Source organism: Rhynchophorus ferrugineus, unplaced genomic scaffold (assembly GCF_030347505.1).
Source record: "Rhynchophorus ferrugineus isolate W39M unplaced genomic scaffold, kcgeb_rfMv2 rfM1, whole genome shotgun sequence".
Classification (NCBI taxonomy): domain Eukaryota; kingdom Metazoa; phylum Arthropoda; class Insecta; order Coleoptera; family Curculionidae; genus Rhynchophorus; species Rhynchophorus ferrugineus.
This window is the reverse complement of record NW_027472580.1, coordinates 85877448-85904585: the sequence shown is the minus strand read 5'-3', so window position 1 is coordinate 85904585 and position 27138 is coordinate 85877448. Positions and strand designations below refer to the sequence as shown.

General features: G+C 31.7%; 2 protein-coding genes across 2 annotated transcripts in view; one reads left to right on the top strand and one right to left on the bottom strand.

Moving 5' to 3' along the window:
• The window catches only part of RhoGEF3 (Rho guanine nucleotide exchange factor 3), a 421983-nt gene that overhangs the window by 74200 nt on the left and 320645 nt on the right, over positions 1-27138 (top strand). Inside the window, exons 5-7 of the mRNA XM_076419229.1 lie at positions 3568-4041; positions 4963-5295; positions 8543-8708. Coding sequence (XP_076275344.1) covers positions 3568-4041; positions 4963-5295; positions 8543-8708 — 973 coding nt within the window. The remainder of the gene's footprint in view (positions 1-3567; positions 4042-4962; positions 5296-8542; positions 8709-27138) is intronic.
• On the bottom strand, positions 17070-17678 carry LOC143201616 (uncharacterized). The gene is made up of 3 exons (XM_076412789.1): positions 17604-17678; positions 17371-17550; positions 17070-17319 (listed from the first exon to the last, which is right to left on the bottom strand). Exons 1-3 carry the CDS (start codon positions 17676-17678, stop codon positions 17167-17169), a joined length of 408 nt encoding a protein of 135 aa, XP_076268904.1. The 3' UTR covers positions 17070-17166.

The following is a 27138-nucleotide window of genomic DNA, read 5'->3' as shown; positions in this document are numbered from 1 at the left end:
TTGTATAAAAATATTATGCAATATAATGCCATATCTACAAAACAGTTAGTATTCATTCTCTCCTCATACGTTGTAACCTAATGCTCATGTTTAATTTTGAACAATTACAATCATACCTGTACACACAAATCTTTCACGCCCTACAACACCAATTTCTACAGTTATATTCAATTAATTATGTACATACCTTTAGTTGTTTCCACTTTCATCACTCTGTATCAGAAATTTCTAGCATTGCACAGCATTATCATATATCCTGAAAGTTTACTTCAGTGACTTAACTTCTGTCTGAAACATGTTCACAATTCCACCATTTATCAATTACTTTCTCTGTATATCTAATCGAGTCCATCCAAAGCCAAGGTGTTATGGTTGATAATGCTTCCTTCCACATATCCAAATAGTTTTTGACGGAATATCCTTCTCGAGCAGCAATATATTTGCAATTAATTATTAATAAATATAATGATCAACAAAACCTAATCGAATGCTATTGTAACTTTTACCTTTTTCCATCAATTGTTGTTGTCTTTACACTTTTTTTGTTACCGTCTTGCCAAGAGTGCCACAATGAACCATTTTGAAATATCCAAGTGTCATCAAGATACACAAATTCAAATAGTTTATCTTCCATGGTCTTATTTTATGCCTTTAAAAATTTAATTATTTTTAAGGTAATGCCTGGAAGTTATATTAACCTCTCCGAGGGTTATCTTTACACCATTTAAACCCTACGCCCTGTAAGAGTGTATAAAAGGATGTCTTACATCTCTCAAAAGGCTGCATGTTCCTAATTCTTTTATGTATACTTCTCAGACGGACAATTTTCTCTAAAATAATTTCATTAAATTATGTTTATATCGATAAAATAGTTTGCGTATTGACTGTTCTTATACATTTCGTATAATTGATCTCGAATAGAGCCAATATCAAGATGGTCAAGATTCGTCACCCACTTTGTATGTAGAGAGGTTTTCTTGGGCGAATCTAACTTATTGTTCTTCATTTTGTAAGTGGTGTTATTCACAGTACTCACAACAATATTTATCCCGGCAGCAACCAGTTAAAAACATTTTCAATAATATTGTAGGGACTTATATTATTTAATATCATCAATAATTACCTCTCTAACGGAATTAACCAGCAAAAGAGGGCCTCCATTATCTCGTTCCTTTTTGAAATAACCAATTAAAGCCGCAATCAATTTGTGACCATGAGTATCTATTGTTTTCGGCATTTTCAAACAAAGTAATGTGATATATTACGCAGCAACTTAAATTATCAATATAATCAAACGGCTAAAATAATGTTTGTCGGTTTTTAACCTGTAGTAATTATAACTAATATTTTAAATAATTTAGTGTACATCTGACAACCAGGCGGCGACCGGCTGTCAGATGTATGAAAAATTCTTGAAAGCAATAGTAATAAGAGATTTTAACTCTTAACTATAAATTATTGTGACTGTATAATTAACTGTAGTTTTTAGATTTACTATAATGTTAAATTAAATTATATTTCATAATATTTTTGTTGAATTATTTTATTTAGATTAGAATTTTCTTATATGTCAAAGCCAGACTGAACTAAAACTCAAAGTTAATTCGGCAAATTTGCACTATTTCGACGTCACAAATATCCATGATGCATTACTAAAATAACTTTGAATATACTATACATTTACTAGCTATACATTTAGTACGTAAGAGACTGCTCTTCGGTTTTTGATCTATCAATCTAATTTACCGCGATATTCAATTATAAATTGTCAGTATCAAAATAACAGAGGTCGATTAAACAAATCTAAAACTCTTTCTAAAAAAGTGTTTATGGCATAATCTTTAGTTTTATTAGTTTGTGTGTGTGTGTTAAATCCGAAAATAACTTCCTTTTTGTCATAGTACGACACGTTTCTTGACAAATTGAATAACTTGTTTTAACGAGTTATTGCATTATAATAAAAAAGAGAATGGGCTATAAAAATATTATTTTGTTTACAAAACCATTAATGACACATTATTTTCATCTAATATACGTTCAATAACACATATTGAAACCTTTTCTTTTCCTTAGTGAGGCTGCTTTTTGTGCATTTTCGCTTATTGGAAGTAATCTGATATAATTGAGATGTTCATTTTTTTTGGACTCTTCACCACCTATTTAATATCCTGATGAAATTGAAACACCCCTCCCATATTTTTCGGAAATTAATCAAGGCGGATATGAAGAAAATGTACTTTTACTCTCATAGTGAAACCTAAAGTTTAAAAAACACTCAGCATTATTTTGATGATTTGTTGACAGTTATGAGATTTGATATCTTGATGATTGCCTAGACATTTTTTAATGCCTCCATACAAGTAATTCACCCTTCGTTTTGAAGATGTGTCATGATCGTAATGAATTTTGATCGGTCCTATAAAAACACCTTTCTTTACATTTGCTTCTTAGAGGACTGGAAACTTCCAAAATATGTATTTGAAATAATCTCCATCTTTAGAAAGAGACAAGGGAGTTCAAATAGCTTCATCAATACCATCTTTACATGGAACGGTGGTAAAAGAACTCCATGTGGAGGTAGTAATATTTCTTGGAGAGGCTCTTTTCAACTAATTATAGTTTCCCGTGTAGCCAACTTTTTTTGAACCAGTTATTTATAAGAATTTTCACTTGATAAACCCAGCTTGTTGTCCAAGCATCATGCACAAATATTTTAAATCGCGGCACACTTACCAAGCATGGTCTTCTTATTTTTATTTGTGGTTTTGCGGATTAATAAAAATTGGCTCTCATTTAATTCGCGGTTCTTCGCAATTTCAAGCCACAAACAGCTTTTTTTGTTGCCTGTATTTTACTATTTAAAAAATTAATAAAACGTTGATGAGAATAAATTGGTGAAGAAAAGTTTATAAAATCAGTCACGATTATACAAAAGCAAAATGGCATCAATACGAGAGGGCTGAATGATAAGTAATGGAACTGGAACAAGAAATATAATAATATTCAAAATATACAACCATGGCCAATAATTAATAGGTAATTCAAAACATAACTATATAATATTCAGACAATAAACATAACTGTATATCTATTATCAAAATGCGCTTGCGCAGAACAAAAATCATATGCTGTACCCCCCACTACATATGGTTGTACATATCATATGTTTGTTTCCCTGTAATCTCCTTACTCTAGTTCTTATTACCCCGTACCCTTGACAATGGAGGCTAACTTTAAAGGATATCAATTCCCCTTGCTCTGCTTATAATTAAATTGTATAATTAAGTACATGTATCAATCTAAATTGACTATATATTTTATAGCTAAGTGCTTAACACGTTTGAGCATAAAATTAAATGTCTTGTAATTCAATAATGTTCCTTATAATTTATTATATCAGGATATTTCCAAATACATTATTCATTTATATCTATATTTTTATTATAAGTGAATATTGTGGATTCTTAAATATCAATACAAGCTTTTTGACTCTAATAATAAAATAAAAACCCCATCATTCTGTCGGCTTTAAAGAAGTGACATTAATTACAAAATAATACTTTTTAGGAACCAAATTAGACGTTCTCCGGCTGGTTCCGATACCAATAAACATTCCCCAACATCCTCGTCATCCAGCAGTAACGAGTTCCTCTCCAGGTCACCCACTAATAACCCGCAACAATCCATACGACGACCTGCCCCAGTACGTCCCTATCAACCAGTAAAATCCCCTCAGGACGATGCCACGCAAAGAGTACGACGCTCCAGAAGCTTACAATTGCCGGAAAGAACACCCCCACCTAGTTTCGAGAGAGCTCAGAAGGTGTCACCTCAACATCCTGATCAGCATCGTGTCGTGGTCAAAGTGACCGGTAATCATCAGATGCCAGAAAGAAAACAATACTCTGTGGGATCGAAGCAAACATCAATGGAAAGGGGCGAGGTGCTGGAAGAGGAACTATTGAGGGAGGCTGAGGTGGTTACGGGATTTTTGTATGGTAGCAGATCACGGGCAGCTGCACAAGCTCTACTAATGCATCGGTAAGTTAAATCGTGTTTATTTTGTGTTTTTAAATTACACTACAAGAAAGTATCCTTTAAAATCTTCATTATATTGTAGACCAAATGCCCAAAAAAATGTATATACATACATTTATTATTAATCGTTTAACCACCATGTTTCTCACCAGCTCATTCTTAATTTAGTAGTATAAACGAAACTGATATTATATCTGACTGCGTAATAGCTTAATTAACTATTGAGCTCGACTGTTATTATTTGACAATTGAACAGTTTTTCATTTCTTTACGTCTAACATATCGTGCTATATGTTTAAGCAAATTATCATAAAGCCGTAGGTACAACGAACTTTATATAGTCTAACCAAAGTAGCAGTAAACTCACGTCATCTCAATTTATAACGTTAAAAATTGTGCAGACATTTGAGAATCGAAGCAATTGTGAGGGCTGATTCGGTTACATGCTGGAAGGTATCAGAAATCACTGTCTTTCTTTTTAATTAGAATAAAAGGATAGGAATAATATTATCTGGTATTAAAACGAATTTACAAATTGAAATAGACAATTCATTATACGTCTTGATCATGTGAGTTCACTGCTACTAGACTATAATTCCTTTCTACTGATTCTTCTATTTAATGTCGTGCCTCATCATGTCCTAAAAGTTTACTTAAACAGTTTTTTGCAACAGAAATTATCACTTCAAATTTCATTTAAAAGCTACTGTGTTATAAAAAAACATATAAAAACATAAATTATGTGTATAACCTAAAATCCAAACAAAGTGAAGTTCAAAAGAAATAACAGTTGCTGTCTGTTATATTACCTTTCGTATTTTAAAACTAATTAGTGGTATCCATGACATGTTTCCAAAAATATTTGTTGCTGTGCAGTATTGTTTCTGATTAACTACGACTCTAATATTGTAAATTATTCATCAGGTACAACAATAATAACATTTCCGCCGAAGAAAAGAATAAAGAGAGCAACAAGCCAATGTTGAATAGCGACCTCACCGTCTATTACGTGGGCAATAACAAGAACGAACGGCAGAGATTACTGGTCCGCGGGGCAACTAGTCCCAGTTTGCCCACGACGCATCAATTTGACAGCAGCAAAAGCGTATCCTGCAGCCCGGAGAATTGTGACTTTTGGCCACACTGCGCCCACAGAGACAGTTTGAATCGGGAGGCGCAGTTCGTCATGAGGTCGTCGCAATCTTATCCGTCACACCAGAGGTCGCTAGATTCAGCAGTGGTAGTGGATACTACAAGGTAAGTCAGTAATAGTTACGTTTAACATTAGGAATCATATGAATCGAAATAAGTAAAATTAAAATTCGCTTAGTCATTTTAAAAGGCCTGTAACTTAAATGTTTAAATATTGTACAGTTACGGGGACAGTGTGATAAATCAATAACTTGAATATCACGCCCAGTAATTTTAAAGTCGTCATTGCTCTCCTCAATTTTCATCTATTAATGTGCTACTGTGAGTTTTCGAGCAAGCTGCGTCATTCACTTTATATTTGACAGTATTATTTTTGGGAAAATAAAGCAAGGAACGGCTTCATAAGTAATATCGGGCTCCGCACCATGAATTTCAATGGTTAACATGTGATTTATTGAGTGTCCTGATAGCAGTGCTAGCACAAATAACGCAAAATGTTCAGGACATTGGAAAGAGACAATCGCGTCCGAATTGTGTGGTTTGAAGCAAAAACAGTTGTTCCATTTAGATAAAACACGGATAGACACGTGCGTAGTCACTGTGGCAAAAATCCATAAATTAAGCAATGAACTCCTACTCCATTCAATGAATTCTTCAGTTTTAGTCCCTTGTCACTATTTCCTGTATCCAAACCTGAATAAGTGGCTGACTCGTAAGATATTTGTGTCGGAGGGAAGATATGGAAGGAATAAAAAAATTAGAAAACGTTGAATATTAAGCATATATATTATTAATTTCCTAGAGATTTACATGCTTCTCACCCTTTGATAGACCCTTGAATTACCCTTGATACATACTGATGAGAATGAAAGGAATAATATATTTCTAAAATTATTTTTAAATATAACCAAACTTCGATCATATTTTGTATTAATAATTTGTATTTCAAATAGCCGACGCTGATGTATTTTGTACTTAATATTTCACGTACTTGTAGGTACAAAATAAATTTGAATATAAATATATTTAGAGATCTACTTAACAGATGCGTTCTACAGAATTGCAGAAATAAAATACGGTTGCTTTCGTAAAAAAGTATCGCTCCAGAGCGTATTTGTTTTTTGTTAAATGTGAATACTTTCTTTATTGTTTGTTTATTTAGATGTCTGAATATGTACCATTACATTAGTCAAAGCTTCTCTAAGAATATAATCTATTAGCTTATACAAAAGTTATATTTAGGACCTACTTAGTCACAAAAAAGGATTTGTAAAAAATTAACTTAGATAAACATAAACACTTGTTCTTCTCGAACTCAATCACCTCGTCGCAGTTCGAATCCGATATCAAAAACACTGTTAACTAGGTGATCTATGCTAAAAAACGGCAATAAAAAATTTGCTATATTAATGGATGGGATAGTAAAAAATAGATTCGACCCTGACAAAGGCAAAGACTAATATTTTCTTCACCATAGAACTAAAATATTTGGAGGAATTCATTGAAGTGTTGAAAACATTTTCTGAAGCATTAGATTTCATTCAGGGCAACACTTGTTAAAATAATACACTTATGACTACATTAAGGTCTGTATGAACTAAATTAGATCGGATGTGATCTTAGCAGAATGGTAATTTGAGGCATTTTACTCGGATGAGACGCAAATATGTCAATTTCCTAACTCAAAGACACATAACAAATACTATGAAATAATGCCTAGGAGTAGTAGAAGTAGCAGCGCTAGATAAATGATGACGATTTTATTGTTTTGGAGAATAGGGAGAATGATCAACCACCAGACATAAATTGTGTTAGAGTAGGTCAGCTTCCTGAAAGACAAATGCAAAAGGTTTACCTAAAAACTTGTCTAAAAAAATTATGAAATCTATAAAATTCGATCTAATTTGTAAAATTAATATAAATAATAGAATTAATAACTGAATATAATTTTATTGTCTGAGTAGTTTTGTCTATAAATTATTCTCTGGTCAGTGAGTAGGCCACTGACCTATTGACCTGAATGGCCACTTTAAGTAGTAGGTTCAGTCCAGTTAAACCCCAATGGGTAAAATGAAGACTTTGGGCTTAAATTAAAACATAATTTAAAAAAAAAAAAACATATACATAAGAAGGTATATTTAGAATTTTTATTACATTGTTTCTAGTGGTTGGCAACTAACCTACAGTTTGTCCTTACATTAACTTAAATCCATATATGGGAGGACCCATCGACTCTACCTTGGTTCCTGGTATAATAATGTTTATGTATTAACACTACTGTTTTTCTATTAAATGCACCTCACAACACTACAGAAGATTAAATGGTTTGATTATGTTGAGTCTGCGTGTTGTTCTGGCATTGTCCAATCATTGTATTAATTTGATATTGACATGAAAATGGAATCTGCATCGGTATTTGAAGGTCTCGATGTAAGTAATCAGTCCTGCAGTAACTCGGTGCACCTACAACACTATTCAGTACATTATTTCAGGAAACTTATACTGCAATTATTTTAGTTTTCCCAGTTATATCGCCATAATTGTATTTCGTATGTCCATATATGTTTCAATATTTGTTTATCTAATAGCAACTTATTATCTAGTGACAACTGAAAACAGTTCTATTTTCTTTTTTACATACTTTCCAGCGAAGTTTTGCACCAAGATGAATTCCGAGATATTTAGCGTTGTTGGAATGCTATTGTTATTTATTGTTATTAATGCTTGTGCAGTTTTAGGTTCGCAAATGTTTATTTTCCAAGTTTGGGTCTAATTACTTATGTTGCCACTTGCCTGTTGTAATTTTCGCAGGGCTTCTTTACTATTGTCTCCGACAGCAGTGTCATCAGCAAACGTAGCTATCGTGCTATTTCCATTTGTAGAATATCACATGTGTAGTGTTGGTAAAGAATTGGTCCCATTACGCTTCTTTGCGGTAAATCTGCTTTAGCTTCTTTATTTTTATTTCCTTTCATTTCATTTTTTCATTGGTCTCAACAGCTCAGTGTATTATTTTAGTAACTTTTTTCTGTAGTTTATGAACAAAGCCGTCTTGGCATACTTTATCGAAGGCGTGTGCCACAACTAAGAATACAACAAAAATATTGTTGTTGAAAATTATGAGATATGCCAAAACTGCAAAAAATTTCAACAAAAAAATGTGTTCTATGTTTTATTTGCCCTGTTATTTTTTCTACTTATTAAGAGGACACATCGAAATCATTATCTTAACGGTACCACATAAATACAACAAACTGGCTTTAATTCTTATTTCTTTTTGCCTTATTTATATCCAGAAACTTCTCGTATATCAAATATTTCCTACACTAAATTTAGTTTTTACGCGTTCCAGACCACCATTATCCGGACCAGACCGAAAGCCTCCGGACCAGTACAAGAGGCGCTTGGATATCGACGGCAGCAGGTCGAGGAAAACGACGGATTCGAGACGGACGAGCCCCGGCCGCCCTCCAGCAACAGGAGGCAGCGTCAGACGCAACGGATCCACCGAGATACCGGTAAATTAACCAGTTGATTGTTCTCCATTGTTTTCCTTTCGTTCTTTCTCGATCTGGCCCCAGCCGCGTTTTAGGGACACGTCGCACAGGACGACATCATTGTTCGTTCTTCTTCGTTCCCATTTTCCTTCATCGTCTCCGGCTCGTTCTCCTTCTTTTTTTTCTTCCTTCGCCTACGAGTTCGCTACGGCGGCACTGAATTGCGAACTCGAAATGGGACCGTGTGTTTTTTTCTCTCTCCTTTTGTTTTGCCTCAATTGGAGTGAACGTAGTTACGGCGAGAACACTACTGCTTGCGGACGGTATTGTTATTTCGAGCAGTCGGCATTGTTGTTTCAACGGCGCCATTATAAATAACATTTGGTCAGCGTCAGGGTGAATTAACGCAATAGTATATACAGGGTGTATCGCGGAAAGTAATAATAACACATGATTTTTTAATTTTAAAAGTGTGTTTACTATACGAGAATTTTCTTGTTATTATTTCTATATACAGGGCATGGACAAAATAATATTTTTTTAATTATTACTAATAGTAGTTCCATAATCTGCCCAGAGGGTAAAAGTATTTGTTATATTTTTATTTTATATACAGCGTGTAGAAAATCACATCATTAAGAGATGTCCTATACAAAATACTATTTTAATTAATTAGACTTATTTTAAAGCTTATTCTAAATTCTGTATACGTCAAATAGTCAGATCGGATGGTGCTGGACGTTTTAGTCCACGCACTTCACTGTCACTTCGCTTATTTAGCTGATTAGCGAGTACATTGAGATGCACTGACACTATTTCGAAGTACTTCACACAAACACTTTGAATTACACTCCTTATTGGTTCTAGAGGAATATTGCGTTGTATCACTTCATTTGAGACATAATATAAATTACTGATATATACACAATATTTATTTATTAATAAGGTATTGAGCCACCATTTACTTTTAATACGGATTGAGTTTTTCGTGAAATACAAGAAGATTCGTAGAGTGTCTGAATAGTTTCCAACGGTATACTGTCCAGGATTTTGATCAGAATACCCGCCAATTGTTTCAGTGATGTTGAAAATGGATATCTACAACACACTCACTGCTATAAAACTGCCTCAATTTTGATAAAGTCTGGCAACTTTACTGGCCATGGAAGACAATTGATGAAATTCTAATGGTCCTCAAAGCAAGATCGAACCATTTTGGTTGTGTGTATGGGCACATTACAATCTTAGAATATGGTAGTATTTGGCAATAATATGCGTCACAGTAATAACTTCATCATCCAGGATGTCAAGATATTAATTCGCATCACAAATCTAGCCAGTGGACAGAGAATCTGGTGAATACCACGATATTACATGCTATAGGAGGCAGACAATCCGTAATGTTGGCGGGTGCCCTGGTTTTATGTTCATTGCAGCACTTCTTTACCGGCTTAACGCTGGCTTCCATTAAAAAGGGTTTCGCCATTGCAGCCCTTCTATGATTGTTATATGTGGAGCTCCCGTCATAATTCTGCTGTCCCTTTTGCTACGGTAGGTTTTGTTTTGTCGGGCAACAATCCTTTTTAATAAATTCGGGTTTCGCCCAGTATTCCTCTTCGTCGATAACGTTTTGTCACGTTTTGCGTATGTTATTCTATTTCTGTTCTTATTTATTGTTGTTGATTTTTTCCCTCTTAAGTCTGATTGTTCTTACATCTGGATACTGCCGTTTCGTTTCATGGAACCATGGATACTGTCGCCCGTGAGATGTTAAATGAGAAATTCATTTAATTTTCAGATTCAGGGCAACACTTGTTACTATAGTATACTTTTGACCACCTTAATATCTATTTGATCTAGATCCCTATCGGATTTGATATATGTTGCTATTAGAGGTATTTTGCTTAGATGATACGCAAATAATTCAAAATCTTGCATTCAATGTCTTAAAGGCGCATCACAAAAAAGACGAAATAATTCCTGTAACAGAAGTAGCAGAAGTAGCAATACTGGTAAAAAAGATGATGATTTTATTGTTTTGAGGGACAAAGATAATGACCAACCATAGATATTAAAAATTGAGTCGGAGTTAACTGTAATTAACTAACTTTAGCAGGTTTTATTAATTCCCAACAAGATGCCGATTGTCTGATAATATATTTAAAAATATATCGTTCATGAAAGAAAATTGTTACTTTACTGAATAATAGGCTAAGCTATATTAATTATATTTTATTCACATAATCTATCTGTATTTTATTATTTGTATTTTGAATTTTAAGTAAAATAGGCTAAAATACTGTATATAGTATTATAAATACAAAACATAAAATGTTTTGTATTTCTTATTTTAAATACATGCTAGATATTATATTAATTAAAACTCCTTATAAAGATTTTTTTGATAAAGTCTGGCAACTGAACTGGCCCCTAATGATCCCCAAAGCAACACTGAACGATTTTTTCTATGTGTACGGACACATTACCATCTTGGAATATGGCAGTATTTGTCAACAATATGAATCATATTAGGAACTTCTTCATTGATGATTTCAAGATATTAATTCGCGTCACAAATCCAGCCAGTGGGCAGAGGATCTGCTGAATACCACGACATTCCATACCATAGGGTGGTGGAGGTGCCCTGGTTTTAAGAACATTGTTACACTCCTTTACGAAATTAGCGCTGGCTTCCGTTAAAAAGGGTTGCTATTGCAGAACTTCTATGATTGTTATATGTGGAGCTCACCACATAATTCTGCTGTCACTATTGCTGCTGTAGCTTTGTATTGTTCAACGATTGCTTGTTTTAACATAACAAAGCAAAGAGTATAATACACCGAAATGTAACCGAAAACTCTTGGAATGTACACTCAGCAATATGCGTCGTATTATCCACAGGGGAGCAGTGTGACCAAAATGCAACAAGATATAATAAACTACATAGTATTTATATGATTTTGTCTAGCTCCTGTATAGACATATATACATAGCGACATAAATAATTAATAATAAGTGATGAAGCGAATAAATTTCCACCATGATCAAAAACTAGAGAGACTTTTCAATTTAAATCGTTCGGGTATTTCCAAATTAAATTATCATTTTGTTTTCATAGCGACAGCAGATTTTACTTGTAATCTTTTTAAATTAAAGTATTAATTGTTAATAAAATGTATTGCAATCTTTCAAAAAAATAGTTTTTTTAGATTTTTAACACTAGTAAAATAATCAAAAAATTTAGCAGACAATTTCTAAGAAGTCTAAACTTGCGGAGTTCAAATACAACAAAATATATTCTCTATCAGTTATAAAATTTTCTAGAATAACTGTATATGCGGCAAAACACTTATATTATACACAGCAAAATACTTGGGTACCGGATGGATGGATATATGATACTACATGCCAGCTTATTTGAAAAGAACGTGTTAAAAAGTTACAACTTTTTATGTGGTCAAAAAAATTCGAATTATCACATTACAAATTATTATTATTATATAAAAAAATTTAAGTTACTGGTGACCTATGATGTGCAACCATCGGGTTGCATTACAAATTTACGAAAACAAACTTCTTCGCTACATTGTTAACGCCCCATGGCATATTTAAGATGAGAATATCCACAACGACCCAAGAGTATTAACAATCAGCGAAAAATTAAACATTTTGCGAGAAAAGTACTAAGGGAGACTGCGCGAACATCCAAATGTTGAAGTACTACAACTGCTAAACAAGGGTAGATCTACCCGGAGATAACAAGCAAAATGCTTTGAAGCAATTTAGTTAAATTATGTAATTTTTTAAAACTATACGGAGCTCACCAATGGGCTTCCATTAGACGCTAATTAAATTTGCGTTTGAAATATTTAAAAGGGAAAAAATTACCAGGTAATTCTAGTTGTTTTTGTGTCCGATATGCTTTTTAAACAAAAAACACGTGGAAGCTTTATATCAATTACATCTCTGTATATATAAACAATAACATCATGAGTTAACTGACATGTTTTGAAAATTAAACGGTGCATTATCATATACTACAATTATAAAATTTGAGCAATTATTTCTTGTATTTATGCAATGATTATACTCATGCTTTTTCAAGGTGTTAATAGAATAAGATTTAAAGTCACATTCTCAGTTCGATTGAAATTGGATTATTTAAATTATGTTTGACTGATAAATGAAAAAACTGGTATTTATCAAGGCAAATTTGCATAATCGATTCGTCGATGGTGACTATATGTTAACTGAGGAAATCATTTTAAAAAGAATACTAGGATTATTAAAGAATTGAAGTGAGTGTTCTATCAGTGTAACACTTGGCAGGAAAATGTGTAACGCAATTGACAAATAAATGTGGGTAATCATTCTAAAGAGTATACAATAATAGCACAATCGAATCTTTTTATGTGTTATATAGGCATAAAATATTTTACATATTTTTTACCAGTCCAAACTGGCTTCGAGACTCTTTAAACGAGACGCTAACTCGTTTTGCTATATTCGTGGGTATTTTTTTAAAGTAAGAGAAAAATGTACAATTTAAGTACAAGTTTAAATATTTGCGAACTCTATAAAGCTTGCTTCAATCTACCCTTTAAAAGTCCAGACATAAAATGGGCTCCATGTGTGCCATGTATCTCTAGCAGTTATATTCTGGAGAATGAGTTTATTTTATTTCTTTTATTTTATGGAATTATTTGTTAAGTTATGTGATGCGCTTTATTGTAGGCTAATATAGAGGTGAAAAAAAGTTGGCAGTGCTGGTAAAAAAGTCCTGTACCTATTCCTCCTGTATTGTAAATCAACTACTCTCACAAGATTCTCATCCATCACGGGATTCATTCGTATCCGAATCCGATATTAAATATGATAAATACCACACCTCGCCAACTCTGAGAAGATCTCAATGACTTAATAAGAGCCTTAAGGATTCCAAAATATAAAGCAGAGCTACTGGCCTCGCGGTTAAACCTTTTTTTTGAGTTTACTTGATTCTGATGTTCGAATATCCCACATCACATCGAAAGTATTTATTATATTTGGGGGTTGATATAAGAAATTTATGTTGAACATTACAGGAAAAGTTAAAACTGTGCATTTTTAAACATTTGGATTCTATTTTAAAACAAATAAATCATAAATGTGAGTTCATTATAGAACGTAATTTCTGCTCAGTGGGAATAATGGAACGATTATTTTCAATAAATATCGTCACTATATCTGCTCATTCTTGTGGCGTATATTTATCCATAATAAAATTTGGATGTCTACACAATAAACTGGTTAAAACGAAACTGAGCTAAACGTCAAATAACTAAGATGGCGCGGAATCAAAATGGTAGCGGGACTTTTGACCATAGTGTCAAATCAAAATGGTAGCGGGCCCCGCCTTATATTTTAATAAATCTAATATGTAAAATTGAGTTAGTTTTTAATATGTTTTCACATATAAAGGCAAATGCAGAACTATTTCTTGTTCTTATTCTTATTTTTAGCTGTAAAAGCAACAAAAATTAGCTAGACATGTCACTTGCGCAAACAAGTTGTAGGCTGATACAATTATCTTAAGGGCCCTGACACTATCAATATACGATAGTATTATAATTATAGATATAATCATATTATAAAAAAGAATTATTAAAATAATCTCTAAATAAGACCTGTAGATGTACAAACCGTCCAGTGCGACCGAAACAACTACGTCACACTCAGAAAATGTGATTATTGAAAACGTCAATTTTAAATAACTAGAAAGCTACTAGCTAGCAATAATAACTAGCAGAAACAACTTTTCTACCGGGTAAATTAAATATTTTTTATAAAGAAAAGAAAGAAAAGAAAGAAAAAGAAAGAAAATATATTTTATATTAAATACTTATTATAATTTTTATAAAGTGTCTTATAATATATCTTTTTTACAAAACGCACAAAACATATCGGATGTTACTAAAAAATATTTGTCTATACTTAACTGATGGCTGTAACCATTTTCATTTTCCTTTTTTCGTACATTTACTGTAAGTATCTTATACGAGTATAATTGAAGAACCTTTTCAATTACCATTTTCCGCTATGCTACCACTCGACAAGCGGAAGCCTCCTAGAACCGACCGACCGACCGACCGGTTCGCCGGAACGAAATTCGCGGATCTCTTTTCCTTCCACGTCCAAATTAAAAACGATTAGCATCCACTTTTTATTGTGCCGAAAACTTTTAATTGCCGAACGGCCGGTACGACCGCCGCAAAAAAAGAATTAATTCTCGTGTCTGCCATTTTATTTCGGCTCCCTCTTCTCTTATTATTTACGTCACGGCTTTTAGGTTTGATTTATTTATCTTTAAGAGGGTAGAAAAAGTAAATACGCAACGACGGGATCCGGAACGGTTTCGAGGTCTCGAGGTCGAGTCAATTTCGGTCGTCCGGATATCGGGTCCAACGATAAATATTGTCCTTTTTATGTACAAGGTGATTGTCTAGTATATAAACAGAATCCACCTTTTTATACCATTGAAGAAAAGAAGTTTTAAAAGTTATCAACTCGGTCTGCCTATTAAAGAGATGTGAATTACTTATTTAAAAGTAATAATATATATGAATTTTGAATTATCACATATCATCACATAGTAGTTTTAAAAGCTGCGCTTAAATGTCGTACTGTAGTGTGTTAATAGACTACTGTGAGATTTCCAGCAGGCTATCTCAATTAATTGTGTTGATAATTGTTGACAATGAAGATCTCTCAAATTTCAACAACAATGGAAAAAGTATTTTTCGTGTGCTGCCTTAGAATTATATTTTGCAGAAAAGACTTGAGAAATACCATGAGGACTTTACATTTTTAATTTTTAATACTGGAGATATTCGAGAAGAGGCCGTCATGCCAGAAATCCTAGGAAAAATCCAATAATGAATGATATTAGACGATTCCATATATATTTTGATATGAACAAGTATGTGATGCGTACACAGTAATCATCTACGAATATTATTTAGAGCTTTCGGGCATATTTGATACCGATTAACTTAAGCACGACCGCATTAGGCGAAGAAAAAGTGTTTTTTCATCAAGGAAATGCACGAGTGCAGACATCGGTAGTCACCCTGCCAAAAAAAACATAACTTGTGCTACCCCATCCAGCATACTCTCCAGATTCAGTCAACTGCGACTATTTATCTGTTTATAAACCTAGTGAAAAGAGATTGGGGTCGAATGAACTATACCCACAATGGTTTCTCAGAAAAACAAATAAAAACAGCACAAGGAGTACTCCCGAAAAAATTAAGAAACATTAGAATATTTGCGTTCCATACATACAAGATAGTGTGGACAAGATCAGTTGAATACTTAGAAGACACAGAATTAAGACAACATTCACGGACTCAAACATACAAAATATTACTCATAGAGTATACAAAATTGAAAACCATTTCTCGGCGCAATATATCAGAACTAATTCAAATAGGATTGATTTTGTAAAATAATTAAAATACCAACAAGAGTAATGCAGAAAGCAACAAACTCACGAACATAAAATATATGCATAACCTCTATCAACATCTTCGAAATCATCGCTACTCTGTTAATTAACCATTCCAATAAAACAGAATTTAAGAGCAGCAAATACATGAAATACCATGGCAACTACTCTGAAAAACCAGAGCTGCCTGGAGAGATAAGAGAAAAAAAGATAATCAAACTGGTGAGAAAGTTCATCTTTGAGGTCGAATTGGTAGAAAAATCCTACCTTTTTTATTGTGGAATGTGATACAAGAACCATTTCGGTCATAGATTAAATCTAAGTTGATGAAACAATAATCTCACATTATCCTTTGTACTTTTGTACAAATTCTATGCAAAATTTCGTAAAATATACCCAGTTAACATAAGAAAATCTGTATGTTGTTTCAAGATAAAGCATGCTCTTAAATACCCAACAAAAATTTTCTATAATGTTCCGTTTCCTATAATTTCCTTTTGATTTCCGTGAACTTAGTGGAGTTCAGTTCAGTTCTTGCACTTGTTTGTTATTCTAATACACCATAATAAATATATTTCAGGCTGAAAATAACTACTAATGCTCATTAATTTGTTCTGGAGTAGACAAGACTCATCTTGAATGATACTGATGATTAGCATTATATATATAGTCTATTCAAAGTTATTTTGTACATAGGTCATCTCAATTTGTGACGTCAAAATGTCGCAATGTTGCCATCTGACTGAACTCTGAGTTTTAGTAAATAAAATAATGAAAGAGAAAAATTTTATTAAACATATACAGTTTATTTTAACATTATTGTACATCTAGTGCATATATTACCGAAGTACTTAAAACTACAATTAAGAATGCAGGTGTAATAGCTTGTAGGATAGAATAGTTTTATTATGCCTAATCCAGCTAATTAACAATTATATATCAAAGTAATACGTTTAGTTCTTGTTTCTTTGGACGGTGTGTTTACTTCTCAAGTTATCTTGATATTACTGCATATTTATATCTTCTGCTACTGTCTGTATACACCCGGTACTGTCCCCGGAAGAGTATATGAAGGAATGTCTTACATCCCTCAAAAATCTGCATATCTCTAACTCTTTTATCTACTTCCCAGACTAACAATTTCCTCTGAAATAATTTTATTAAATTATGTTTATATCGATGAAACAGTTTGTGTACATTGTTCTTATACATTTCGTATATTTGATCTCGAATAGAGCCAATATCAAGATGATTAAGATTCGTGACCCACTTCATATGTAAACGGGTTTCCTTGATTGAACTTAACATATTGTTCTTCATTTTGTAAACGATGTTAACAACAGTACCCATACTGACATTCAGCGCAGCAGCAACATGCTAAAAACATTTTCAATAAAATTGCAGCATCTTATAATATCATTAATATTTACCACTTTAACGGAATTTACGGGCAAAAGGGTTCCTCCATTATTTCGTTCCTTTTTGAAATAACTTACTAAAGACATAATCAATGTGTAACCATGACTATCTATTATTAAAATAATCAAAACGCTAACATAACGTTTGTCGGTTCATGACCTGTAGTAATTTTTTTTATTATTATTTAATTAATACATTGTTAGTAGACGTTTCCGTCTAACCTACAATTTGTCTTTATGCTAACTTAAATCTAGGTATATAACTAGGAAGACCCATCGGCCCTATCTCAGTCTCTGCTGAAATAATGTTTATACATGTCGCTGCTGAATTTTTTAATATATGCACCTCACTACGTAACATTACACAAGATCAGATGGTTTGAATATTTTGAGTCTGTGTCCTGTTCTGGTGGTATACAAAAGTTGCAATATTTCAATATTCGTATGAGAATGGAGTCTTTCCTCATGCCCCCTTGCAATTCTCTTAATTCCTTGACTGACTGGGTATCTGAAGGTCTCCATGTAGGTAATCAGTCCTATAGTATTTGGGTGCATCCACAATACCTCGCTGGACTTTGATCTGAAAAATTTGTATTTTATTAATGTTACTTTTTGCAGAACATCCCCATAATTAAACTCCGTATGTCCATATAGGTTTCAATATTTACTTATATAATGGCAATTTATTATGTACTGATAATTGTGATTTTCTTGCAATTAGCCAGTACATTTTCCTATATTTCATGTAGTAATTGTAACTAATATTTTGTATAATTTTGCGTACGTTTGACAATTGGACGACTTTGACAGGCTAGTTCGGTTTCACGTTCGACTTATGTCTCTTTTTAATTAGAATAAAATGAGAAGGAAAATATTTTCTGATTCTGAGACGACTATAAGCATAAAATGAAATAGTTATGTTTACTATACAAAACACAGCGATCAACATTTGCGATAGCTGCCTCAACCGCAATGAAAGCTATCTATTTATGCAATGAATCAATACTAATGATGATAAATGGGTGTTTTATAGTAAGCTCTAATCTGTATACAATGATTGTATTGCCTCTATCAATATGACATACACAGTTTGGTAAATATTATACTATTTGTTGGTTCATAAATTTTAACGCTTCATCTGAAGCTAAAATTTTTTACTTATATTTTAGGTAATATACGCAGTTCTTTTTAATTTTTTGTATCTCTAGAAGAATTTAGATTGCTGTCGTCTTTTAAGCGCATTTTGATGCTCCTCTTGTTTTTCAATTTTCAAATTTATCGAATATCTTAAAGTTCGAAGTACATTAAGATTTATAATATGTATCTGAAAAAGCTATTTGTAGATATCTAAGTGGGTGGGAAAATTATCTGATGAATATAATGCAGATGATTCTTATTCTCAAATTTTGTTAATTTATATTATGATGAAATTTATCAATAACGCATTGTTTCTTCGACAGTTTAATATTGCTTTCAAAAAAGCGGATATATTAATTTGTTGTCACTACGCCAAATGTAAAATGTTTTAACTTTTTATTTCTTTCTTTTCTTATTAATACTTTTAACTGAATTTCATTTATTCCTTTATTCTTTCTGAGCTCAAAATATAACTGAATAATCGAAAGTAATACAAAATAAATGGTTTATAAAGTACTCATTCACTTTTTATACTATTTGATTAGTTGAAAATATTAAAATTTTAAAAACAAACGATGAATAAACTGGATAATGACGGAATCATTTTTGTACCAACGGTATTCTTTGAAAGTTTTTTATATTGTTTAATTAATTGATTCCATGAATTACATTATACTCATATTATAGGCTATATTGGGTCCATTGATCATAAAAAATGTATATGTTTTTATGTCATTGTGTGGTTGCGTTTACATCATTTCTAAAGCCAAATAAACGTTTTATTCGAGCTATTTGGTTAATAAATTTAATTTAATATTAGCATTGTTAAAAGCACGTAAACGAGTTTGGAATACAAATGGGATTCACTGTAATAATAATGTAACGTTTAATGCTTTTTAACGAGTGTGTACAATGGTAATATTGTTATTCCCCTTACGTGAGATAATAAAAATAACTTAGGAAGATATAGAAAAATATATCTCGATTATTTTACTTAATGAATAGTTATTTTGTTGTCCTGTCCATTATATTGTTGCTATAGAAATTGAGAAGGTTTATTGATATTTTATATTTGGGATATATAAATTTTAAAGATTATCAAACTATATAAGAACTATCAAAATTATATTTTGATTAAATAACTTTCGTAAAAGCTATTATTGTGAATTTTTCATTGTTTGTTTGACGATTGTATGAATATTCGTTATTGTTTACAATAACTTATCAAACAACACTTTGTGTAAAAATGCAAATAGGCGTATCAAATAACTTCGTGTTTTTTTCCCGTGATTTGGGATTAATGATATGAAAAAATTAGAAATTGTTTTATTAATATTACAGGGGGAAACTAAAAGATACACTGTTAATGTTATTTAAACAAATGTTAATGTTAGCATTTGTTTAAAATATTTTCTAAATACATAAAAACAACACATAGTATGATTAATGATAACTTATCTTCTAATTATGCATTAATTATTGTCGTAAATATTATAACATAAAAGTCCAGGATAGTAACTACATGTTACAATTTTGATTACGAAACCTCCTTTTCTTTTTTATGTATTTTTATAGGTGCTTAATTGGACCCTATCCATAATATATGTAGCCATGCAAAGTTTTTCATTTTTTTCCCTTTGCAATCCTGTTTACTTCTTTCATCCACCAGAACAAGCAACATTTAATTATTACTTTTCTTATTATATTTCCCCCTTCCGGATTTTGAACTCAAATAATGGTTTTAAAAATGAGTGACATTTTCTGGAATTTTACCAAGAATACATTTTAATTAAGACAACATTTTATCAAGAATATCCTTTAAATTTGTTTTGGCACATCCTTTGGGCAATACATAAAAAATCTAGAGATGGTTTCAAAAACATATGAATTGAAACAAGTTCCTGGTATCGTAAGACAACATTTATCATACTGGTGAGCTTTAATAAATTCTGTATCTGTATCACTTTCCCGATACATATCATTACATTTCCAAACTATGCTGTTGAAATCGCCTAATCATTACGAATTTTCTCTTCTGTAGTACTATGTGTGTAATATTTATTCTATAAACTTCTTTGGAAGCATAAACTAGTCATAATATAATTTTAAGTATTAAAGTATCTCTATTTAAATAAAATTGTAGTTACTTCTTGCACTATTTGAGTTGCAACTGAGAACTGCACCTTTGTTAAACAGTGGTCTGCCACATTTGGATCTATATGCATATATACTGCTGAGAGAGCCACTTAAGTTTATGATTGTTGACCTTATTAAGCCATTTCTGGCCCAAAGAAAAACTCTTGCGAAAACCACAAAACATTAAAATATCAAAACATTGACATAACAATTAAAGCATTGAAATCGATTCTGCATATTTTGTGGCTAGAACCTTCACTTGGCAAACGCTCATATTATATTTTATGACCTCTATAATTCAAATCGAAAGAAAAATATCCGTAATGTTTTTATCGGCGGCCCTCTGGCAGTGTGGCAGTACGCTGAAATCATAGCTACGGGTGTGCCCATTTAAGTTCCATTCTATATTTCAATGTTTTGTGTTTATAATAACTCATTCAAGTAATTTGATGAGTAGTTTTAAATTTCTATTAGATAGATATAGATATAGATATATAATGCCTTCACGACTTTTAGCAAAGCGATTAAAACAAGTAAAAAGCTCAAAGTAATGGCATTTAGATATTGGACTATGACAGTGACACATAAAATTATTGTTTTTACAATTTTTCTAGCATATATGTGTTTTCCATATATGTATTATAAACGAAAATTAGCCAAATCCGTTTAGTAATCCTAGAGATTTAGCGAATGAACAATTAATTAATATACATAGAAGGTTAAAAATTATTGATTAAAATATCAATTAACTGAATTAATAAGATAAAATCATAAGCTTTGTATTATTTATCAAGATGTTATACACGACACTTCCGCATAAAAATTCCAGTCCCTTTTTCAATACCTTTTTTAATTTGGAAGTAAAATTTTATTGTAGTTCTGCTCGATGGTCCCATTATTCTCCCCCAGTCGTCGTTTTATCTTTTTATCTATACATTTATATGATTCTTCCGTACCAGAAAAGAGACACGATTTTATATAGGGAGGGCACAGATACCATTCGTGCCAGATCTTTATTAAAAACGATAAAACTGATGTCTCTTCGGTGAGCACAGCCCGGCCAATTCGCGAATCGGTATTGCGTTAGTCCGAAAAAAAAAGATTTCTCAAGTTTAAGAGGGGTCTCCAAAGCCCGATGGTTATTGCTAGTCGTTTTTTGCCGTCTTTTTATTTAACAATTAGATTTCCCACTTTTTATCGTAAATTTTTCGTGGTTCTTCGGTTTTTTTTCGGTTAAAATTGGATGAGGATCCGTGATTTGGGATTAATTTATATCGAATTTACGACCAGTCAAATCGTTATTCTAAATTTAATAAGATGAAGTCACGTAGTGAGATGTTTGCATGAGGGTTAATTCGGTTGTTAATGCGAGGGGAAAGGTTTCAGGTTGAGCCATAAAGTCCTGGTTTAAATACCAATTATATGGTATGTAGTTTACAAAGTACGTAGGTTTTTGAGCTTTGTAGTTAAAGTCACTTAGAGTAGTGAATATCAGGTCCCACCAAAAATAGATTATCATAAATATTAGAAGTAGTGTAGAAGAATTTATTAGATTTCATATTTAATTTTAAATGATAGTCTTCTTTAAATTTTACATAACTCTTGAATTCATTTTAATTGGCGTGTAACAAATTCTGTCGTATTTTTGGAAACTAACGTCAAGTAACTTCTAAAAAATGTTGAATATTTTCCAAATACAAGCCCAAAGAAGTTTTTCAGTTCTTTATGCAATTGGTAGGCTATTGGTAAAAATGACAAAAGGTTAATTATTTTCTCTTTAGAGCTTATAACAATATCACCACTATTTGATATTTTAGGTAACTATTCACATCAAGAAATTGGAGTTTGCTCAATGGTTCACCAGACCAATAATAACTTTTAGTATTACTTTTATTTTATTATATCATCAAATAAGTCTCCACTATTTGGTAGCAGATAGGGTAATTTGCAACAAATTATTCATAGTGGAAGCAGATTATTCAACATTGGCCGCTAGCATGTATTTCTATCAAAAAGTTCCAAAAGGATGCTTCGAATGGTATCAACGTTGGGGTTTGAGTACTTACAGAGACAAATCTATTAGAGACCTGTTACAAGAGACTATTAGGACATAACCCATTGGGACAATACCAAGTATAAAAGTTGTGGGTTAGTATAATACTAGCGATCACAAAAATTTACTGTATTGCCTTCAGATATATGCAGCATGCAGTAGCTTACACACGGTGTGCCAAACCAACCGTATCTTTCAATACGGAATCACCATGTTAACATAAAGATGGGGATATTAGAAATATTAGAAAACGATGGCAAATACGGGTTGGTTAACATATATTGTGACAGATATTCTCAATAAATACATTTCAAGATTGAAAAAAAATATGAAAATATAACCAATCGCCTAATATCCCTATTTGATTGCGATCCATAATTCTATTATATATGATAACCTTTTTCTATTATCAACTCATTTAGTTTCACTTTCGTAACTTAAAAGTTAATAAAGCACTATAATCGATACTTAATATTACTACACGTTACTTTTGCGGCTGTTTGACATTAGAGGACTTCACTTATAAAACATAGTTCACAGTAGTAGTTTAGACATAAAAAAATATTTTTCCTTAGTGAGAAACGAAACTAACAAGGGTATTTTTCTTTATTAAATTATCAAATTTTATTTCCTAACAAAAGTTGAATGATACATTTATTAAAATTAACTTACACTTTATTATTTGAGACAATTGCTTAAAAATAGTGCTTCTTCTGAAAGTTTATTATATTATTATTAGAGATTTCTTTCAGCACTTCGCATATAGGTTTATGACGTAAAATTACGAAGGAGATGAACTTAACAAGAACGATACAAGAGTAATTAAATTGAAATGTAACATGAATGGTTACCGAGTGTTGATAGAAGGCAATTTTATGTCGAGAATGATGCTTCAGTGCCCTAAAATAAAGTAGTTTTTGCATCGTATTGTTACTAGTAGTGAAAATCGAAAGAGTCATGTGACATAATTATATGAGAGAAGTAGTATATTTAATTGCGGACTGGTAAAACCAAATTATACTACTAATAGAGAAAAACATCTAATTCAACTGATGAAAAATAGCCACCAGATTATACCAAAAGCTAATCGAAGCTAATCCCTTCTCACTAGAACTTCTTTCTATCAAAATAGAATCCGCGATAATAACACTTACTTTATTTAGCCAAAAATAGTCTTGAGAAATATATAGACTTTTTGTAAAATAGCAGGAAGTCTATAGCTGTCTATTGGATAAATACTTAAAATGTAATATTTTTTAAATTAACATAAAGCCACATTTTCAAGAAAAGCAGTCAGTTTGTACACATCCTGTAACTAAAGTATGAAAGTACTATTACTATTCGTATACACTTTAATAAAATTATCCTGACCTTATTTAGTTCAAAATTATCTAGTACTATAGCTTTTTAGTTAAATATATTATTATTTTCGACAACTTTGCATCAACTCTCTGGACTAAATGAAACTTTTGCTAATTATTTTGCAGTGATACAAACATGCAAATACTACTTTTAAAGTAGCAGATAATTCTCAAATTTAACTTATGAATAATAGTCCTTCAAAAAGGTTAAGTGTTATAAGATCATAACAAATGTAGTAAACTAATGGTTATGTAAAATAAATATCCAAAAGTGATCAAGTACAAAATTTATACTCTATATAAATTGGAATCATAACAACACGAATATACATATTTTATCATATAAACTACTATATATATAATATTTCCTTAGAAATGTGCTTTTACAATGACTGTTACTTTGAAGTAACGATTTGACGTTAGTTGGTATTAAGTATAAATCCCAACGAGAGTTAAATGTAACAGCTGTTATTTTCCCTCGGAACAAAGAAAACTGTCTAGACTGCATCTGTTCCTTAAAATTTTATTTTGAATATAATCTATTTAAAATATCAAATATTATTATCTATAATGTTGTTTACTCCTTTTGATAATATTGTGTGAACTCGTAGAAAAGCACACTTTTTAACTGAAAAGCTTATTGTAAGTTATTTGGAAGTGAACTTGCTTTTCTAAAACACCCTGTATATATGAAATAAATGTAAACTAATTATTTTCATATTGAAGTTCCAGATCCCAATTTTGAAGACTTTTTTTGACTTATTAATATCAACGATATTTTGAGTTGCTTGTTATATAAGAAATATAATATCAGTTAACATTAATAATATTTTTATAATATTTTGTTTTGCAAAAAACTATGTGTACACGTATATGTAGGATATTTCCTAAATTATGCACATAATGTGGTTATGCACATAATGGTGTAATCTGACACAAACATAGAATCTTAATGTTAGTAATATTATAATATTAATATAATAAATATTAATATCAGCAAAACATTCTGTAAGGCTCTAACTTCTTTAAAAAAAAATTTTATGGCCCCAATCAACTTGTAATTTGCTACATTTTTTTAGTATTTTTGTGCATTACAAATTTACTGAATAGTATTACAGTTTGTATTGATTATCATTCTTCATCATAATCTGCATTAATTTGACTTGGCAACCATGGCTTGTTTGTATTTCCTGTTATGCCTTCCAACATATATGTTTCGTGGCATTTGAGGAATTTTATTTTCATTTAATACCATTACATAATCTAACATATTAAATTTTCTCCAGTTCTCTATTTCAAAAGAAAGTTGTTTTACACAACGTTAATTCCTACAAAGTAGTAAATACAGCTGTTTTCCTGCAAATTTCATTAAAATATTATAAAACTTAGAAATATAGAAATTTTAAAATCAATAAATAAATTTTCAAGCAACTCAATATATTTAATAATAAAATCAATGTGTTTTTAGTTCAGGATAGAGTTATATCAGATCAAGTTAATAAAATGAATTAAACACCTGACTTGTATATACAAATATAATTTTTCACATCACAGATACAACAAATAATGTAAAACCAACGTTATTTATTACGGTTGCAGTTTCCTAACGACTGGTACCAGACGAAGTACCAGCAAAACGTCAAACTATCCCGCCAAAATTCGATTCTCTCTCAGAATTTAACGAGAATGAGAAAAAACCTCGGCCAATGTTTCGGATTTCCGAGCATGCCCTAGGGTGCATTTTAACTTCATCAACGCATTATAAACACGTGCCAGATTGGGTGATGAGGTTTGCTCAGGTCAGGTGAGAGTTGCTTGGTCCCGAATCCGAATGTTTTTGTTCTTGTTTCGTTTTGTTTTGTTATTATTTGTTATTATAATTGGATCATGCATCTTCACCATCATAACCATTAACATCATGCATAGAGCATTTCCACTTGCAAGGTGTCCATAGAATTGTAAAATAGGTTTCACGTGTCCATAGCCTGTTGCTCTTCACCAGATATAATACTGTGTCCCCCTTGTGCCTTTATTTTATATAATATATATGTAAAACACTCTGTAAATAGTGCATTTTATATGAAGCATCCACCAAAATATGTAAAAACCTTTATAAAAACTTTTACACCTGCGTATATATATATATATATATGCACATATATATTTTATCAAAAAAGTACCAATATGTCCAAACTAGGCCCCTGTTTAATGGAAACGTCGCAATTACACATTCTTCAAAACTACCCTAGGGTCTCAATGGGGGGGGGGTAGCCTGCATCCTATTACACGAGTTATTTTTTCCATTTACACAAGACAAGAATTTTAAAAAATGTTCAAAATAGAAAGAAATCAGGGGTATGTAAACTTTGATTAAACTTTATACGAGAAAAAGAAGTAGTGACATCAGTTAGGCTCACCGAGGGAAAATCCCTACGAGTTATATTATAGCACAATTACCATCAAGTGTAATAGAATAAACATCTTCCTTCGAAGAAAGTAACTTTGGAAGCTTTCAACAGTTACAAAATTCTTTGGAATATTGAAAGAGATTTCTCCAAAATTTTCATAATATTCAGGTTATCGAGTGCTTTTCGTTAATTAAGCTTTGGTATACCCAATTTCCAATAGTCACAGTTAAGCAATCGAGCTACTTCAGTCCATCTTTACTGGCCGTACATTCTGAGTTGCAAACTTCTGCTTATATTTCGGTAGATCCAGATTTAGGCTCACAGGAATTTTTGCGAATTAAGAATTTCGAAAATTGAATTTCATAAACGGTTTCACAAAATTCCGTTTGCCTTTAGTGACTATATACTATGAATTATGATGCTTGTATGCAAACTCCAATAAACTAAAATTA

What these genes read in the sequence shown, in the direction of transcription:
- LOC143201616 (XM_076412789.1), bottom strand. Translation starts at nt 17,678, where the DNA reads ATGTCTTTAGTAAGTTATTTCAAAAAGGAACGAAATAATGGAGGAACC. An exon ending in CCGTAAATTCCGTTAAAGTG is followed by an intron (nt 17,551 to 17,603) that starts GTAAATATTAAT and finishes AAATGTTTTTAG; the next exon opens with CATGTTGCTGCTGCGCTGAA. An exon ending in ACGAAATGTATAAGAACAAT is followed by an intron (nt 17,320 to 17,370) that starts GTACACAAACTG and finishes AAATTATTTCAG; the next exon opens with AGGAAATTGTTAGTCTGGGA.